At 38.4% G+C, this 18,757-nt stretch overlaps 1 protein-coding gene across 1 annotated transcript; it reads right to left on the reverse strand.

Annotated features, from left to right (window-relative positions):
• Window positions 1-17,001: 17,001 nt before the first annotated feature.
• LOC144701483 (fasciclin-like arabinogalactan protein 6) lies at window positions 17,002-18,284 on the reverse strand. The gene has a single exon (XM_078573294.1). The coding sequence runs from the start codon at window positions 18,133-18,135 to the stop codon at window positions 17,653-17,655; it is 483 nt and encodes a 160-aa protein (XP_078429420.1). The 5' UTR covers window positions 18,136-18,284; the 3' UTR covers window positions 17,002-17,652.
• Window positions 18,285-18,757: the final 473 nt, after the last annotated feature.

An 18,757-nucleotide genomic window follows, 5' to 3' on the forward strand; every position in this document is an offset into this window, starting at 1 on the left:
GAGTAACGCCATCAACGAGGGGCCAGAATCCTGGACGCCGAGAATAAAGTTAAAAGTTTGAGTTGTATGTTCTCTTCTTCCCTCTATGCTCTTTTCTCTCTGTCTTCCCTTCTTTATTGTACTATGCGTCGTTTTCAAGGCCCAATGACATACAGTTTTGTTGTAGACCGACGCGTGCTTCAAATGGGTTCGGGTAGTTCAGAACTGGCTTTTTGTAGGTTGATGAGATAGCTAAGTCCCTGTGCCCTCTCTTCGTTTCCTCGCCTTTTAATATGCGCTCGATTTTCTCAATGCAAGCACTTAAATCAGAAGATACGGTGAAGGAAAAAATAAGAGCAGCGACATGCCCCCCTGGCGATTTTTAAATTTCCTCGAAAAATAGAGAAACTCCGCGGAAGAACGAGAGAGAGAGAGAGCAACTCAGTGAGGAAACGAAACAGAGAGCTTGCAAGTCAGCGCCAGCACAAATTAGCCAGAAATTGAGATAGGGAGTCAGCGGTTCAGGGGAGAACAAGACAGAGAGGAAGAGAGATGACGGGAGAAACAAAGCAATAGAGAGAAAGCGGAATGACGAGAGAGGGAGAGGGCGAGAAAGAGTAAGATGAGGAGAGAGAGAGAAATAGAAAGAGTGATATGACAAGAACAAGAGACATGCCGAGGTTGAGAGCTCGTGAGACGACGCGAGAGGGAAATGAGTGAGAGAGAGAGAGAGAGAGAGAGAGAGAGAGAGAGAGAGAGAGAGAGAGAGAGAGAGAGAGAGAGAGATGACCAGAGAAAGAGTGGGGGATGACGAGATAGTGAGAAAAGAGCCAGATGACAAGAGAAAGAGCGAGGTAGAAAGATAGAAAGATAAACTGATCGAGAGAGATAGATATATTTATGGCTTTAATATATAGATAGATAGAGAGAGATATCGACAGATACCAAGATATAGATTGATATATAGACGGATAGAGAGGTAGATGGTTATTTACATAGACAGATAAATATATATATATATATATATATAAATATATATATATAGAGAGAGAGAGAGAGAGAGAGAGAGAGAGAGAGAGAAAGAGAGAGAGAGAGAGAGAGAGAGAGAGCGAGAGAGAGAGAATCAGCGAGAAATGGAGACAGCGAGTCAGCGGTTTAGCGGAAAAGAATACAGAGGGAGAGAGATGACGAGATATGAAGAGCAAGAGAGGGAGCGAGATGACGAGAGAGAGATAGAAACAGCGGGATGACGCGAGAGGAAGAGTGATAAAAACAGCAGGATGACTTGAGAGGGAGATGGATAGAAAGAGAAAGAGGACGATATATAGATATAAATATATAGACAGATAGATAGAAAGATAATATAGATAGATAGAACGATATATATACAGATAGAGAGATATAGATAGATATATAGACGGATAGAGACAGATATATATATATATCTGTCTATTTATAGTTAGAAAGAGACAGAGAGAGTAAGATGACCAGAGAAGGGAAGTGAACGAGATGACAAGAGAAGTAAAGGAAAAATGAAAGGAAAGGAGAAGGAAAGCAAACAAGATCAGAAGAGAAGGAGAGGAATTGAGCATGCATAAGATAGAGACAGAGAGAACAATAGAATCTAAAAGAGGTTTTTTTTTAGGGTTGGACATTTAGGACAGAAGACCAGCCAGAGTGCACAAAACCGGGGTCATAGGTCCTCCACTTGAGGGTTAAGTGGTTGGTCGAGCAGGGTTATATAAAAGAGTCCAACCGGACCGGAACCATAATTAAAATTTTGTATATTTATTTAAGATTTTTTTATAAATCGCTTAATATATAAGCTCAGCGTAGCTGTGGCGTATTTGATCATCTACTGGCAGCCACTTAATGAAGAGAAGTTCTTTAAAATCTGGCTACAAGAGCCAATCAAAACCTCTTCCTGAATGGAACTTTTCTTCCTTCTGTATTCACCCCAATAGTTCTCCATGAAGAAACGATGGTGTGGAGGGAGAAACACCTAGAGATAAAGATTGAGACAGAGGAGGAAAAAGATAGAAGGAATGTAAAGGGCCGTTTATTACCAGTGGTTCTAAAGCTGGTTATGTTGATAACATAACCATCAACATAAAATATCGACTTTGCATTTATCACTGATTAGTCAACCTGACTGGACCAGGACTAGATTGGACCGGACCAGGATGGAACAAGAACAGACTGGAATTGGACTGAACTTTAGGTGAGGGTTTAGGTTTGTACTAAATGTTTAGGTCTCTTAATATCAACATACCCAAACCAGAGTGGCATCATCAGACACTAACAGTTACGTTTGCATATTTTAGTGATTCAATACTTTGACTGTCATGTCTTCGCAAATGCTGTAATGACCAAGATGTTATAAAGACGGATAGTTGAAGTTTGAAGCTAAAGAAAACATTTGTCTGGATTGAAATAAGGAGATCACGTTCTTTGTTTGCATGTCTTCCCCCCTCGCTGAGGACCAGGTTGTTTTGTAGCACCTATTCCATTCCGTGACCTGCTTTGGATTTCCGTACCAAGACAATGATGTCTTCATCTCCCATACCTCCATTCTCCAATTTCAATCTAATCCTGTGCTACTTTTTATGTAACGAGACACCTGTTTGTGCCAGATGATGAGACCAACCCTAAGTAATGAAATCACAATAATCCACTCAAATTTGCAATACTTCCATTATGATCTATCCTGTTTCAAACAACAAATGGGTGCATTAATAAAAAAATGGTTTTAGTCTTTAACCTTTGTCATGTGCTATAATAGGGATGCATGACCAGATGAGATTTACTGATTGCTAGATTGAATTCTGCTATGTGTATGATGCTCATGAAAGAGTGGAGGTACAGAGCTGTCAGATTGATTTCAAATCTTTATTTCATTCAGGGTCTTCCAATTTAAAGCAGGTGACAACATTCGGGGGTACATTTGCTCCCAATAATTCAAAAAGACAGATAATCAGCATACAGGGACACTACATTCTGCATCGTGACCTATCAGGTTTAAAATAAATTAAAAATGTTTTGGGGTCAGACAATGCACTCAATTATTACCATAATTGGGTGACCCTTGACTTAGCAACTATTTTTATATTTAATTTGATCACAGTGCTTTTGTTGAGTTGTAAGAGCAACATACATGTAATAGAATTCAGTACATGAAACATGACATCTCCTCTGCCTGTGTAACAATATTACCCATCAAAACTACTGGTACATTATCGGTAGTCCTCAATCATATGAGTGGGAGCATACAATACTGTTCTATCCCCATTTTAAGATATTCATGATAAAAAATCACCGATAATTTATGAATATGATTATTTAATGAAATCAATGAGATATAAAAGCCCATATAACTTGTGAGGCAATATAATTCAATCACATACTAACCCACACCATTGTCTTTCTTTATCATCCCCTCCCTAATCCTACCCTTTCCCCCATTGTCCCCTCGTTCTCTTCATCTCCCATCGTTCTCCTCATCGCTCTCCCCTTTATCTCCCTCCATTTCTTACTTCACACTCTAGATCTTTGTTACAGTATGGCAGCTGTTTGTTCCCCTAAGAGGTGTCATGAAACTCTCGCCAATTCACCAGATCGGGTGGTGAGCGAGAAGGGGGAAGAGACATCTTGGCAGGGGGGGGAGGAAATAATGGCTATTGATGTCGACAAAGTAGGAAAAAGGATGACAACATGAGTGGTATGTAAATGAACATCACACTTACCTCATTGTCATAGGCCTAAAGGGCCAGGTGGTGTTTTCAGTTTATGCTTTGATTAGAATGATAATCCTTCAATCCTTCGTGCCTTGAATATAAGAAATGACCAAATAATACTTTGAATAAGAAAATCACTCTGATAATTATAGATAGGAAAAAAATCCAGTTTTGTATATTTTACACTTATGTAAAATAACCTGGCCTGCCATGCATGCAATGAGAAACATACTTTACTTTGTAAGAACAAAAGGTTCAGCAGACATCATTTTGAATTCTGAGTCTCACTCCAATGACAATGTTAAAGAGGTGATACATTCTTTTGTATTAATTTTTTGTTGAATCAGGGCTAATTTAGATTTGTTTTATATTATAATATAGTGAGGAGTAGAATCACCATTCACGAGGATTGGGAAATAAAATATAAGCCTAAATTCTACTTTGAGTTTTCGGAAAATATTATTATTACAAAGTAAAGTTATGGATATGGATGTAGAGTGGATATATAAAGTAAGAGAAGACAGGTCAATGTTGTACTAATGCACATCAGGAAAACTAAAGTAGAAGAATCCATTGTATAATTATTAATAGGCTAGATTATAAATCATTATGAAGATGTAATAGGGTGATTTGATAACATTCTATATTTATGCTTTGTTACACTTTATATGATTTTATTCATTGAATACAAATTACTTATGAAATTTGATTCTATACATGATGGACATTTTAAGCTAACAAAATCATGGATTTTTATTTGTGATCAGTAACTAATAGTTATATACATCCAAAAATTTACATGAGTTAAAAATGTTCAATAATTCAAAACCTGAGGTATAAGTAGGCAGGACCTGTGTTGGAGCTAATTTAATGTACAAATATGCACTAAGTAGCAACATTGTGATCTGGAATTTGAAATAAAAAATAAAAGGAAAATAGTCCATCACATGTACTTCCTTGTTATTAGATGGAAGATGAAATACATAAGGAGAATCTCAACACCAAGTCGGTAAAAAGTACCTAAAAGTATCATTTTTCCTTTCTAAATATAATGTATTTACTAGATTCCAAAATACAGGTTCTATTTCATAGTGGATCAAGGCCCTACGCACTAGATATTTTTTGGCCTAAGGCTTACAATGACTAAATAAAAACCAAATTTAGATTTATCGTGATGAGACAAAAATATAATCCGAGAGAAGGATTTTTTATTAGGACAGAGAAATGAAGTTGATGGCGTTCAATAGTAAAATCATATACCAATGGATTATATTTGATTCTCAGACCAAAAGTAATGGCCACTCCTGTCAGACTAAAACAGCCAAGAAGAAGAATCGTTAATTGGATTTTACGTACCATTATACCATATAACACCCTTGGTATCTTAGCAAGCCATAATCAGAGGTATTATCCTAAATTAAGAATACAGATTAGAGAGTAAGAATTTATGAATTTACGAACAGAAGAATAAAAATGCACATTCTCAATAGGCCAATTTAGACCAGATCTTGATGTGTGGATTTGACTGGATCAGCGTGTATTTAGGTTGATTTCCACACCCCTACCAGAATATATGCTGCCATGTATTGTGAGATGAAAGAAATCAAAAGAGTCTTGTGAAGCCATCTTCATCCTATATAATGATAAAAATTAGGCCAAAATGGGAGGCCCACTTCCCCTTACATAAATGCCTATTTTAGTGTCTTGATTCTTTCGGCTCTATTTTGTGATGTCAGATTAAGCTATCATTTAGATCACCGCCAGGAGTTCTTTGAGGCTAAATTAGGTTTTGATGATTGGGAACTCTCTAGGGACTCATGTAATCCAGGACCAAAGTTTTCCAATAAACATGTGGAGTCCATACATCTACTCAACTATTCAAAAGTGTAGGTCTTGATGCCCCCAATACATCACCCATTGTACTTTAAGTTTGAACTAAACGTTAAGAAAAACTAAAAACAAATAGCATCAATGATTTTGTATGAGATATGAAAAGTGAATGAGAATATGATGATAAACTTCATTGTCAATACTTTCATTTTCTCATCCTCTTCTATGATGATATTTTTTCTTAATTCTATGATATTAAAAAATAATGCAGCCATTTTCTTATCTAAACAAAATATCATATATAAAGTTTAGTTATGATGCAGATGTTATCCTGTTTAATCAATATTCCAGTTTCATTCATTATTTGCCATTCTAAATGATATTTTATTCATGTTTTAAAATTTTCATGATTTATGGTTGAACACATCGATAGATTTAATCTCAACATTTTCATTGTCTCATCCCTTTCTTGGAAAGATAAGAGTAGAAAGAATGAGAAAGTGGTAACAAATATGTGAGGTATGCAGTAACACTTGCTAAGGCAGCCACATCTACAAATGTATCGGCAGACATTAGCCACCATAAGGATCAGTACGCTTGAGCCCCAGTGGGAATCACAAGAATCATCCATTGCATGCAGGAGCAGGCTGCTCGGGCTTATCCACCACCACAGCTGCGACCCCAACACATTGTGAGAGAGGATAGGTTTTGTATCTTCAAATTCAAAATAATTTCAATATGGATCTAGCATAGCATTTCCTTTTATTGCATTTGTTGATGTGGATAGGATTGGGCCCGGTGAAGAAGGATATGATCACAGACCACATGTCGCATGTTTAAATAAAATAAAATAAATTTGACAACAGCTTTCAAGCCACCTTGGCCCACAACCATCTCAAAACAAGATGTTTTTAAAATGATGCATTTTCATCTCGACTGTCTATCTTCTCATAGACAATTAAATCATCAAAATATTCTTTACTTTTTTTTACTTTTAAGTGGGAAAATCAGCTATGGAATCCCCAAACGTGAATGATTCAAATAGTGCCAACTGTCAAAAGACAAAACATGAACTACTTTTTATTAGAAAGTTCAGAGATGTAGGTGACTAGCTTATGACTCAAGAAAGATATAGATGTCTTTAAAATATATACATGTAGTTCCAGAAAATTTCATTTGGTGACAAGATCTAAGGTAGTGGGATCATCATGGCCGCAAGTCAACATTACCAACAGAGATATCTCAAGGGGACTGACTATAACCCGTACAATCGGTAATCCTAAGATCAGTGTTCAGCCATCTTATATCCGTCCAATATCAAATATCATAAAATCGATATGGGATATTCTGATGAAATCTAGATGATTTCAGATACAGGGTATGAAATGGATATTGAATATAAAACCAATAATAAATATTGGTATGGATATCATAAGATCAATAATTTTGGACATTTGAGACAGAGGACAACTCAAACTCGATCGAACAAGGATTTTAGGTCGTCCATTTGAGGGTGGACCAGTTGGTCGGGCATGTTTAGGTCCAAGGGTCAAACCAGACTGCAATCAAATGTTAATCATTTAGTATTTATTTAATCATTTAAAATTTTAGAAGGAACGAGAAGTGACTGGGTACTGATTACCAGTGAATCTAAGCCTCAACATATTTAGTTAAAATTTCTACCTGACTATAAACATAAGTTTTGTACTTTGTCTTTCACACTATCTAGATAACCTGACTACACCAGGACTGGAGCTAACTGGGACCGAACATGAACAGAACAGAACTGGACCAAACATTAGTTAAGGGTTAGGCCTTCGCTACAAACCCAAACTGAACGGGGACCATCAATCCCTAGGGATCACGACATGGTGTATGCAAGTACTGCATATCAGATCTGATAACTATGTATCGTAATCTGATATCTGATATATAGAAACTATTTTTCCACATTGAGGTATGAATCTGATTGGACAAATTGTACTCATCCAAAATTTCCACCTCACTTCAGGCTTGTAAAGTACTGCTGACTTTTTCCAAGTTCCTGACTGCACTCTAACAGTAAATAGATACTGGCCTTCCTATATGACAGCTGTGACTATGACCCTATTCCCTTCATACTCTCTTCTGTGAATTCAATTGGTCAATATTGACCCAAGAAAACACTAATATGTGTGTCTAGATCCATCAGGTAGAGAAAAATAACTACATGTAATGCGTTACATGATGGGATCATTAGTTAATATTAGTGTGTTTAAAACTAATTGATTTTCTCTGGGTTTTTTTAATAAGGATGCAAGATAAGATGTTAAGTTCAAGCATATTTGTGAAGTTCATATGACATGTATCTCACGATTCCAAGCAATCAAGATCACACGAGTGCAGAAAATAAAATTTAGTATATCAAGTGTCGTAGGACTCCACAAATACGGGTGAACTTAATATATTGTGGAACCTTTATTTTCTAATACGTTTCCGTCCCCCATGAAATCAATAAGAAAAGTAAAAAAATACAAAATTTTGGCTGACCCTTCTCTAATGATGGCTATGTTTTGGTGGCTATGCAACAAACCTTGTGGAGACCATTCCATGATCTGTTTTCTTTTGCGCCTCCTCCATCATCTGGAGCCTACATTCAGAGAAATAATTCATACAGTATGTTGTTTTGATGAGATAATGAGTCCATGTTTTAAACAATAAGATCAAAATACTAAACTCAAAGTTATTTGCAGTATAAGGTTCCATCTAGTTTCAAATTTTAAAAAATATTGTGGCTGCCAAACGCTAGGCGCGTCTAATAAAAAATCATCCTAGTCCGAAAATTTGTTGCTGTGTACCATACGTGAACACGTAGTGCCAGATGACATGTAGTGATTGTTAGATTTGCTTGTCTAAATTGTATGTTTATTTTTCAGGAGGTCAAGAACAGAAAGATCAAAATATATAATAATGTTTACTTGTTTTACTTTTCTTCGAAACAACTAGCAAAATTACAAGCTCTATATGATTCTGACGTGAATAAAATCAGGTTCTGGTCTCAAATATTGAAGCTGATAATGATTGCTCAAACATGACACTTTTCCTATCTTATCATGGAACACAATTTATCTAGAGCCATGCGTAAGGTCCCAAAGTATCCAACTTTCCAGCATAGAGATCAGCGTGGTAACTGTGGGGACATGTTCGTGTGCTGGACACACAATTTAGAGACTGAGCCCTTTAGTGAGACGCTACAACACATATTATGGGCGATGACGGCCAACCCTGATCTTTTAGGCCATTGCCCTTATGGTGCATGTGCCCATCGGCATTCAAGGCTGGCGGATTAACGGAGGCCTGTGTATGCTAGGCGCGCAGGCTGCTGAGAGAGTGCACGGAGAGACCAAGCATCACACATGTGTGTGGAAACGCAGACTGGATAGTAGTGCCACGGTGCTGCGCTCGGAGTAGTGTGGGTAATCCGCACGGCTGCGCGCACGCATGTGTCGAAGCCATCCCCGCCGGAGACTAAGACATTGGGGCACAGAATGTGCCGAGATGACGTGGGCGCGTGGCGCCCCCACGGTTAACGCTGGGCATGCGACGTCCAGCTTGAGGTGCCGAGCATTATGGCGTTTGAGCGGACCGTGCGCAATAGGTGTCAGTGCAGGTACTGGTGGCGCGTCGAGCATTAAGGTTGGGATGGGAAGGTGACCTGCACCAGGCCCACGGGCGCGCGATGCCCAGCTCGGGTTTACGTGAGTAGCGGTGGGCCCAATGGGCACGCGGTGCCTGGTTCGGGGCTATGCGTTTAGCGGAGGGGAAGGCAGGCGTACGCTTCGAGAAGCGTGCCTCAAGGCGCAAGAGGGACGCTACCAAGGCGCACAATACCTCGTCTTCCCCCATGTAATGTCAATGACTACGAGTGTAACATCTTTATGATATTAATGCAATGATCCTATTCCCTGATGGGGCTACATCCCTAATTTTTTCTCCAACCCTTTCCATGAAATCTTAAGCTATTGCAAAAACTTCCTCTGCAACAAAGTAAGGCTGCTCAGTTTTCTGCTCCAAGCACTAAGGCCGTCACGTGTCAGATAGAGCATCGTTCCTAGCTCAGGATTTGACTGCGTGACACCATGTTATAGTCCAAGCAATCAAGCTCTCAAAAACTCACCGGACAATAGTAACTATGTTTATCAATATATTGCGACAAACATTTAACAAAACTAGTGGCTTTGAATCATAGAGAGAATAATATAACCTGGTCCTCTTTCAAAATTATTAATCCAATGGTCACCAATTTCTATTAATGAACTTTCAAAGAGACCTAGCACTTCATAGAGCGAAGTTGTATTACCCAATAGGTCTTCTTCTCTGAAGCAATAAAAAGGCAAATTTCAAAAAATACAGAACTCTGACTGACTCCTCCTTCATCACGACTCTCTCATGTTCTCCTATGCCACAAATTTATTTGAGAAAAACCTAGAATCTACTGTAAATGAAAAAATCCAATGCTGTTATCTGTTGTCGTTTCCAATGTGGCCATCATCCAGTGCAAATATGATACTGTGGTATCATTTATATAACGAGATTGTTGGCACCAGATGATGACCCATGTCATAGGCAATATAATCACAACAATCAAATTAAATTAAAGTTGATGACCCATTGTTTTACGTGCTCTATCCAGTTTCAGACAACTGACTATATTATGTGGGGCCGACGATCCGTGCATTTAATAAGAAATCGGTCTAGCCTTGAGTAATTGATGCGCTCTAGAATGCTTGAAGAGGGATGCACGTCCAGATAAGATGTAATAATTCGTAAATTGACTTCTTTCCCTTCCATGCTTCACATTAAGGAAGTCAAAAGCACACAGAGGAATTTCAAAACCGAAAACTTGACCTAATTCAAGGGTCTAGACTCTCACGTAATTAACCTGGTTTCGGGGAACATCAATGAACCTGTTTATATGATTCCACCAATTAAGCCAATGTTGATTGCTTCTATCAATGAACGTGTTTATCTTATCCCATCAATAGTGACACCGTACAGAAGAGGCGCCTATCAATAAATGGGAACTCGTTATTTAATACGAAGTAGCTCTGCCGAAGGGAGCTTTATGGATGCAATGTGTCCCACTGCCAAGCATTCCACGACACTAATTACTTGATCCCAAAAGAAATTCCGACTCCAACTTTAAATTTTGATGAAACAAATGCATGAATAATTTTCTAAAGTCAAATAATGTGTTTAAGAAAATGAGAAAAAACGCTCCTACCTCTTGGCATATAAATAGTAGACAGAGCTACCCAAAAGTCCTCTCGCAGCAGTCTTTCCTCTGCTCAAGCTTTTCTTTTTGAAGAACTCAAAACATGAATCATGAACGAAACAATAGTGTCTGTATCCATCATGAAACAATGAATAAATACGTTTTGGGGTCAGATGATGGCCTCAAATCCAGAAATAGGTTTGGCTCTAAAAAATAAGCATTTTGTTGATTTCTTCAATATCGCCACCAGATTCCATGAGATGTATGAGCGCTTTGAATCGGCTTCTCTTCAGTACTGGTAGTCCATAGAAAAAGTCATTACTATGTTCAGAGACCCTGTTTCTTAAACAACTAGCGAGTCATAGGCTCTGGAGGAATGCGACATGAGCAGAATCTTGTTCGGGTCTGAAATATTCTAGGTGATCCTGATTTTTTGAAGTAAAATCCATTTCAATCCTATATCTGGCCACACCCTTTCCCATAGCCACCCTGTTCCAAGCTATCTACATCACAAAAATCCACATAAAATTCCTTATTATGTTCATCAGTACCCAGTGTCAAACATTTAACGAGACTTTTGGCACAAGATGTAAGGGACATGAATCGAACACGGTTTCAAATTATTATCTTTTTATGAAGCTTAAGGCTTCATGGATAGTGATTCTGCTTTATAAATAAGTACCAACGTCATTCCCCGAGATCATTTATATGATGAGAGTGTTCTTACCGAACGATGAGCACATCCCAGAAGCACGGGAGATGGATCTAACCATTTAAGAAATTATTTTTTTCCACCCAGCCCGTTTCAAATAATGAACTATCCTGTGTGTGGCGAACGATGGGCGCCTAAATATTAAAATAAAATCGTCCTGGTGCCAAACATTGGGCGTGGTCTAGAATCTTTGACATGGGCTCCACAATCGGAGAGATACACTGACTCCTAGACTGACTTCCTTCAACTGTATGTTTCTCTTTCCAGAGGTCAAGAGCACACTGATTAAATTAGAAACCAAAACTTGACTCAGTCTAGGGCATTCAATTCAACCGATTACGAAGACTTTAAGGCACATCAGTGGAACCTGTTTTTATTTTCCGACATGGTGATGTTGATTGCTAGAATGGGGCCGCCGTACAGAGGAAGCTTCTATCAAAACATGGCAAATAGCTACTGTTAATCGACAGGCTCCTTCGAAGAGGGAGCTTTTATTATAATACTGTGTACCTCAACCATAACAAAATATTCTACAGCACGCTAACTACTTCAGAACCAGAATAAATTATAAATTTCAATTTTAAATGAGGAATAAAATAGGCCGAATAATCATTGAATTTAAGTAAAATATTATGTCCAAAGAAAGGATAATAAAAGGGTCCTAGTCTAAACATATATATAGGAGACTGAGAGCTACAAAAAAGCCATACTCAGAGCCCATGGCTTCCTTTCCCACCTACGCTTTGCGAGCACTTCTTCTCGTTTTGGTGGCACCCGCCGCTGGCGGGGAACAGTTCACCATTGCCAACAAGCTGCTGCAGGATAAAAACATGTGGTCAGTGATCTCACAATACATGGCAGCATATATTCTGGTAGGGGTGTGGAAATCAACCTAAATACACGCTGATCCAGTCAAATCCACACATCAAGATCTGGTCTAAATTGGCCTATTGAGAATGTGCATTTTTATTCTTCTGTTCGTAAATTCATAAATTCTTACTCTCTAATCTGTATTCTTAATTTAGGATAATACCTCTGATTATGGCTTGCTAAGATACCAAGGGTGTTATATGGTATAATGGTACGTAAAATCCAATTAACGATTCTTCTTCTTGGCTGTTTTAGTCTGACAGGAGTGGCCATTACTTTTGGTCTGAGAATCAAATATAATCCATTGGTATATGATTTTACTATTGAACGCCATCAACTTCATTTCTCTGTCCTAATAAAAAATCCTTCTCTCGGATTATATTTTTGTCTCATCACGATAAATCTAAATTTGGTTTTTATTTAGTCATTGTAAGCCTTAGGCCAAAAAATATCTAGTGCGTAGGGCCTTGATCCACTATGAAATAGAACCTGTATTTTGGAATCTAGTAAATACATTATATTTAGAAAGGAAAAATGATACTTTTAGGTACTTTTTACCGACTTGGTGTTGAGATTCTCCTTATGTATTTCATCTTCCATCTAATAACAAGGAAGTACATGTGATGGACTATTTTCCTTTTATTTTTTATTTCAAATTCCAAATCACAATGTTGCTACTTAGTGCATATTTGTACATTAAATTAGCTCCAACACAGGTCCTGCCTACTTATACCTCAGGTTTTGAATTATTGAACATTTTTAACTCATGTAAATTTTTGGATGTATATAACTATTAGTTACTGATCACAAATAAAAATCCATGATTTTGTTAGCTTAAAATGTCCATCATGTATAGAATCAAATTTCATAAGTAATTTGTATTCAATGAATAAAATCATATAAAGTGTAACAAAGCATAAATATAGAATGTTATCAAATCACCCTATTACATCTTCATAATGATTTATAATCTAGCCTATTAATAATTATACAATGGATTCTTCTACTTTAGTTTTCCTGATGTGCATTAGTACAACATTGACCTGTCTTCTCTTACTTTATATATCCACTCTACATCCATATCCATAACTTTACTTTGTAATAATAATATTTTCCGAAAACTCAAAGTAGAATTTAGGCTTATATTTTATTTCCCAATCCTCGTGAATGGTGATTCTACTCCTCACTATATTATAATATAAAACAAATCTAAATTAGCCCTGATTCAACAAAAAATTAATACAAAAGAATGTATCACCTCTTTAACATTGTCATTGGAGTGAGACTCAGAATTCAAAATGATGTCTGCTGAACCTTTTGTTCTTACAAAGTAAAGTATGTTTCTCATTGCATGCATGGCAGGCCAGGTTATTTTACATAAGTGTAAAATATACAAAACTGGATTTTTTTCCTATCTATAATTATCAGAGTGATTTTCTTATTCAAAGTATTATTTGGTCATTTCTTATATTCAAGGCACGAAGGATTGAAGGATTATCATTCTAATCAAAACGCATAAACTGAAAACACCACCTGGCCCTTTAGGCCTATGACAATGAGGTAAGTGTGATCTTCATTTACATACCACTCATGTTGTCATCCTTTTTCCTACTTTGTCGACATCAATAGCCATTATTTCCTCCCCCCCCTGCCAAGATGTCTCTTCCCCCTTCTCGCTCACCACCAGATATGGTAAATTGGCAAGAGTTTCATGACACCTCTTAGGGGAACAAACAGCTGCCATACTGTAACAAAGATCTAGAGTGTGAAGTAAGAAATGGAGGGAGATAAAAGGGGGAGGGGCGATGAGGGAGAACGATGGGAGATGAAGAGAACGAGGGGACAATGGGGGAAAGGGTAGGATTAGGGAGGGGATGATAAAGAAAGACAATGGTGTGGGTTAGTATGTGATTGAATTATATTGCCTCACACAAGTTATATGGGCTTTTATATCTCATTGATTTCATTAAATAATCATATTCATAAATTATCGGTGATTTTTTATCATGAATATCTTAAAATGGGGATAGAACAGTATTGTATGCTCCCACTCATATGATTGAGGACTACCGATAATGTACCAGTAGTTTTGATGGGTAATATTGTTACACAGGCAGAGGAGATGTCATGTTTCATGTACTGAATTCTATTACATGTATGTTGCTCTTACAACTCAACAAAAGCACTGTGATCAAATTAAATATAAAAATAGTTGCTAAGTCAAGGGTCACCCAATTATGGTAATAATTGAGTGCATTGTCTGACCCCAAAACATTTTTAATTTATTTTAAACCTGATAGGTCACGATGCAGAATGTAGTGTCCCTGTATGCTGATTATCTGTCTTTTTGAATTATTGGGAGCAAATGTACCCCCGAATGTTGTCACCTGCTTTAAATTGGAAGACCCTGAATGAAATAAAGATTTGAAATCAATCTGACAGCTCTGTACCTCCACTCTTTCATGAGCATCATACACATAGCAGAATTCAATCTAGCAATCAGTAAATCTCATCTGGTCATGCATCCCTATTATAGCACATGACAAAGGTTAAAGACTAAAACCATTTTTTTATTAATGCACCCATTTGTTGTTTGAAACAGGATAGATCATAATGGAAGTATTGCAAATTTGAGTGGATTATTGTGATTTCATTACTTAGGGTTGGTCTCATCATCTGGCACAAACAGGTGTCTCGTTACATAAAAAGTAGCACAGGATTAGATTGAAATTGGAGAATGGAGGTATGGGAGATGAAGACATCATTGTCTTGGTACGGAAATCCAAAGCAGGTCACGGAATGGAATAGGTGCTACAAAACAACCTGGTCCTCAGCGAGGGGGGAAGACATGCAAACAAAGAACGTGATCTCCCTTATTTCAATCCAGACAAATGTTTTCTTTAGCTTCAAACTTCAACTATCCCGTCTTGTATAACATCTTGGTCATTACAGCATTTGACGAAGACATGACAGTCAAAGTATTGAATCACTAAAATATGCAAACGTAACTGTTAGTGTCTGATGATGCCACTCTGGTTTGGGTATGTTGATATTAAGAGACCTAAACATTTAGTACAAACCTAAACCCTCACCTAAAGTTCAGTCCAATTCCAGTCTGTTCTTGTTCCATCCTGGTCCGGTCCAATCTAGTCCTGGTCCAGTCAGGTTGACTAATCAGTGATAAATGCAAAGTCGATATTTTATGTTGATGGTTATGTTATCAACATAACCAGCTTTAGAACCACTGGTAATAAACGGCCCTTTACATTCCTTCTATCTTTTTCCTCCTCTGTCTCAATCTTTATCTCTAGGTGTTTCTCCCTCCACACCATCGTTTCTTCATGGAGAACTATTGGGGTGAATACAGAAGGAAGAAAAGTTCCATTCAGGAAGAGGTTTTGATTGGCTCTTGTAGCCAGATTTTAAAGAACTTCTCTTCATTAAGTGGCTGCCAGTAGATGATCAAATACGCCACAGCTACGCTGAGCTTATATATTAAGCGATTTATAAAAAAATCTTAAATAAATATACAAAATTTTAATTATGGTTCCGGTCCGGTTGGACTCTTTTATATAACCCTGCTCGACCAACCACTTAACCCTCAAGTGGAGGACCTATGACCCCGGTTTTGTGCACTCTGGCTGGTCTTCTGTCCTAAATGTCCAACCCTAAAAAAAAACCTCTTTTAGATTCTATTGTTCTCTCTGTCTCTATCTTATGCATGCTCAATTCCTCTCCTTCTCTTCTGATCTTGTTTGCTTTCCTTCTCCTTTCCTTTCGTTTTTCCTTTACTTCTCTTGTCATCTCGTTCACTTCCCTTCTCTGGTCATCTTACTCTCTCTGTCTCTTTCTAACTATAAATAGACAGATATATATATATATATATCTGTCTCTATCCGTCTATATATCTATCTATATCTCTCTATCTGTATATATATCGTTCTATCTATCTATATTATCTTTCTATCTATCTGTCTATATATTTATATCTATATATCGTCCTCTTTCTCTTTCTATCCATCTCCCTCTCACGTCATCCTGCTGTTTTTATCACTCTTCCTCTCGCGTCATCCCGCTGTTTCTATCTCTCTCTCGTCATCTCGCTCCCTCTCTTGCTCTTCATATCTCGTCATCTCTCTCCCTCTGTATTCTTTTCCGCTAAACCGCTGACTCGCTGTCTCCATTTCTCGCTGATTCTCTCTCTCTCTCTCTCTCTCTCTCTCTCTCTCTCTCTTTCTCTCTCTCTCGCTCTCTCTCTCTCTCTCTCTCTCTCTCTCTCTATATATATATATATATATTTATCTGTCTATGTAAATAACCATCTACCTCTCTATCCGTCTATATATCAATCTATATCTTGGTATCTGTCGATATCTCTCTCTATCTATCTATATATTAAAGCCATAAATATATCTATCTCTCTCGATCAGTTTATCTTTCTATCTTTCTACCTCGCTCTTTCTCTTGTCATCTGGCTCTTTTCTCACTATCTCGTCATCCCCCACTCTTTCTCTGGTCATCTCTCTCTCTCTTTCTCTCTCTCTTTCTCTCTCTCCTTTCTCTCTCTCTCTCTCTCACTCATTTCCCTCTCGCGTCGTCTCACGAGCTCTCAACCTCGGCATGTCTCTTGTTCTTGTCATATCACTCTTTCTATTTCTCTCTCTCTCCTCATCTTACTCTTTCTCGCCCTCTCCCTCTCTCGTCATTCCGCTTTCTCTCTATTGCTTTGTTTCTCCCGTCATCTCTCTTCCTCTCTGTCTTGTTCTCCCCTGAACCGCTGACTCCCTATCTCAATTTCTGGCTAATTTGTGCTGGCGCTGACTTGCAAGCTCTCTGTTTCGTTTCCTCACTGAGTTGCTCTCTCTCTCTCTCGTTCTTCCGCGGAGTTTCTCTATTTTTCGAGGAAATTTAAAAATCGCCAGGGGGGCATGTCGCTGCTCTTATTTTTTCCTTCACCGTATCTTCTGATTTAAGTGCTTGCATTGAGAAAATCGAGCGCATATTAAAAGGCGAGGAAACGAAGAGAGGGCACAGGGACTTAGCTATCTCATCAACCTACAAAAAGCCAGTTCTGAACTACCCGAACCCATTTGAAGCACGCGTCGGTCTACAACAAAACTGTATGTCATTGGGCCTTGAAAACGACGCATAGTACAACAAAGAAGGGAAGACAGAGAGAAAAGAGCATAGAGGGAAGAAGAGAACATACAACTCAAACTTTTAACTTTATTCTCGGCGTCCAGGATTCTGGCCCCTCGTTGATGGCGTTACTCTCAGCCAAGCGTCTTCGGTGGGATCAGAACATCATTTATGGCGAAGACGGAGACCGGATACTTATCTTGGACGGCGAAGGCCACAGGGGTGGTCACCAGCCCTGATGAAACGACTGGCATGTTCTGTCTCAAACCAACCTTCAGAGTCTTCCCTTGGGCAAACGTCTGGAGAGGAAAAGAGACCCTGCTCAGATTCGCGAAGCTGTAGTACTTGGGCACCATATGCGAACGCACGAACTGCGTCTTTTGGGCCAGTGTAAGACGGTCTAGGTCACCGGGAGGAAGCTTGCCGAAGGCAACATCCGTCGGGGCGAAGGCAGTCAGACCCTCGGTGCTGGTTTCCAAGTGTTTCTGGATTACTGGAAACATGTTTGTCTCCAGCAGCAGCTTATCCGCAATGGTGAACTGTTTCCCGCTTGCGGCGGGCGCCACCAAAACGAGAACAAGTGCTAGCAGAGCGTAGTAGGTGGAAAAGGAAGCCATGGGCAGTGAGTATGGCGTTTCGGTTGCTCTCCGTGTTGTATTTATATGTATACCCGAGTACCCGTTTTATTATCGTCCCCTTCTATTCGACTAAAAACCTATAATTATCCCATCCAGTTCATTTATCATTCTAATTGGAATTATTCTGGTTCTCAAGTAACTAGCGTGCAGTATAATTTTCGGGGCTCTTGAGAGTGACACATAATATTTTAGTAAGTGTCCCCTCTTTGAAGGGACACGTCCATAAACAATAGCTATTTCCTGTGGACTGATGGAAGCTTCTTCTGTACGGCGGCCTCATTCTAGCAATCAACTTCATCTTGGCGTAAAAAAAGAAACAAATTCCACGGATACGCCGCAACGAGATTTAGTATTTAGTTTAACCAGTGTGCGCTTGACCTCGTGGAAGAGGAACGTACTGGTGAAAGAAGTCAATTACGGTCGTGTATCCCGAGACAAATATTCTGGAGCACATCAAATGTTTTGGACGAGGAAGATTTTTTATTTTTCAATTGATTTGTTTAGTTTTGCGCCCATCGTTTCCCACACACACGATTGTTAATTATTTTAAACTGGATGTGTAGAAAAACTAGATTTTTTAAATGGTTCCATCGATCTTCCT

Source organism: Wolffia australiana, chromosome 3 (assembly GCF_029677425.1).
Source record: "Wolffia australiana isolate 7733 chromosome 3, ASM2967742v1".
Taxonomy (NCBI): domain Eukaryota; kingdom Viridiplantae; phylum Streptophyta; class Magnoliopsida; order Alismatales; family Araceae; genus Wolffia; species Wolffia australiana.

Bases quoted from the DNA above. Each gene is read 5' to 3' on its own strand.
- LOC144701483 (XM_078573294.1), bottom strand. From the start codon at position 18,135: ATGGCTTCCTTTTCCACCTACTACGCTCTGCTAGCACTTGTTCTCGTT.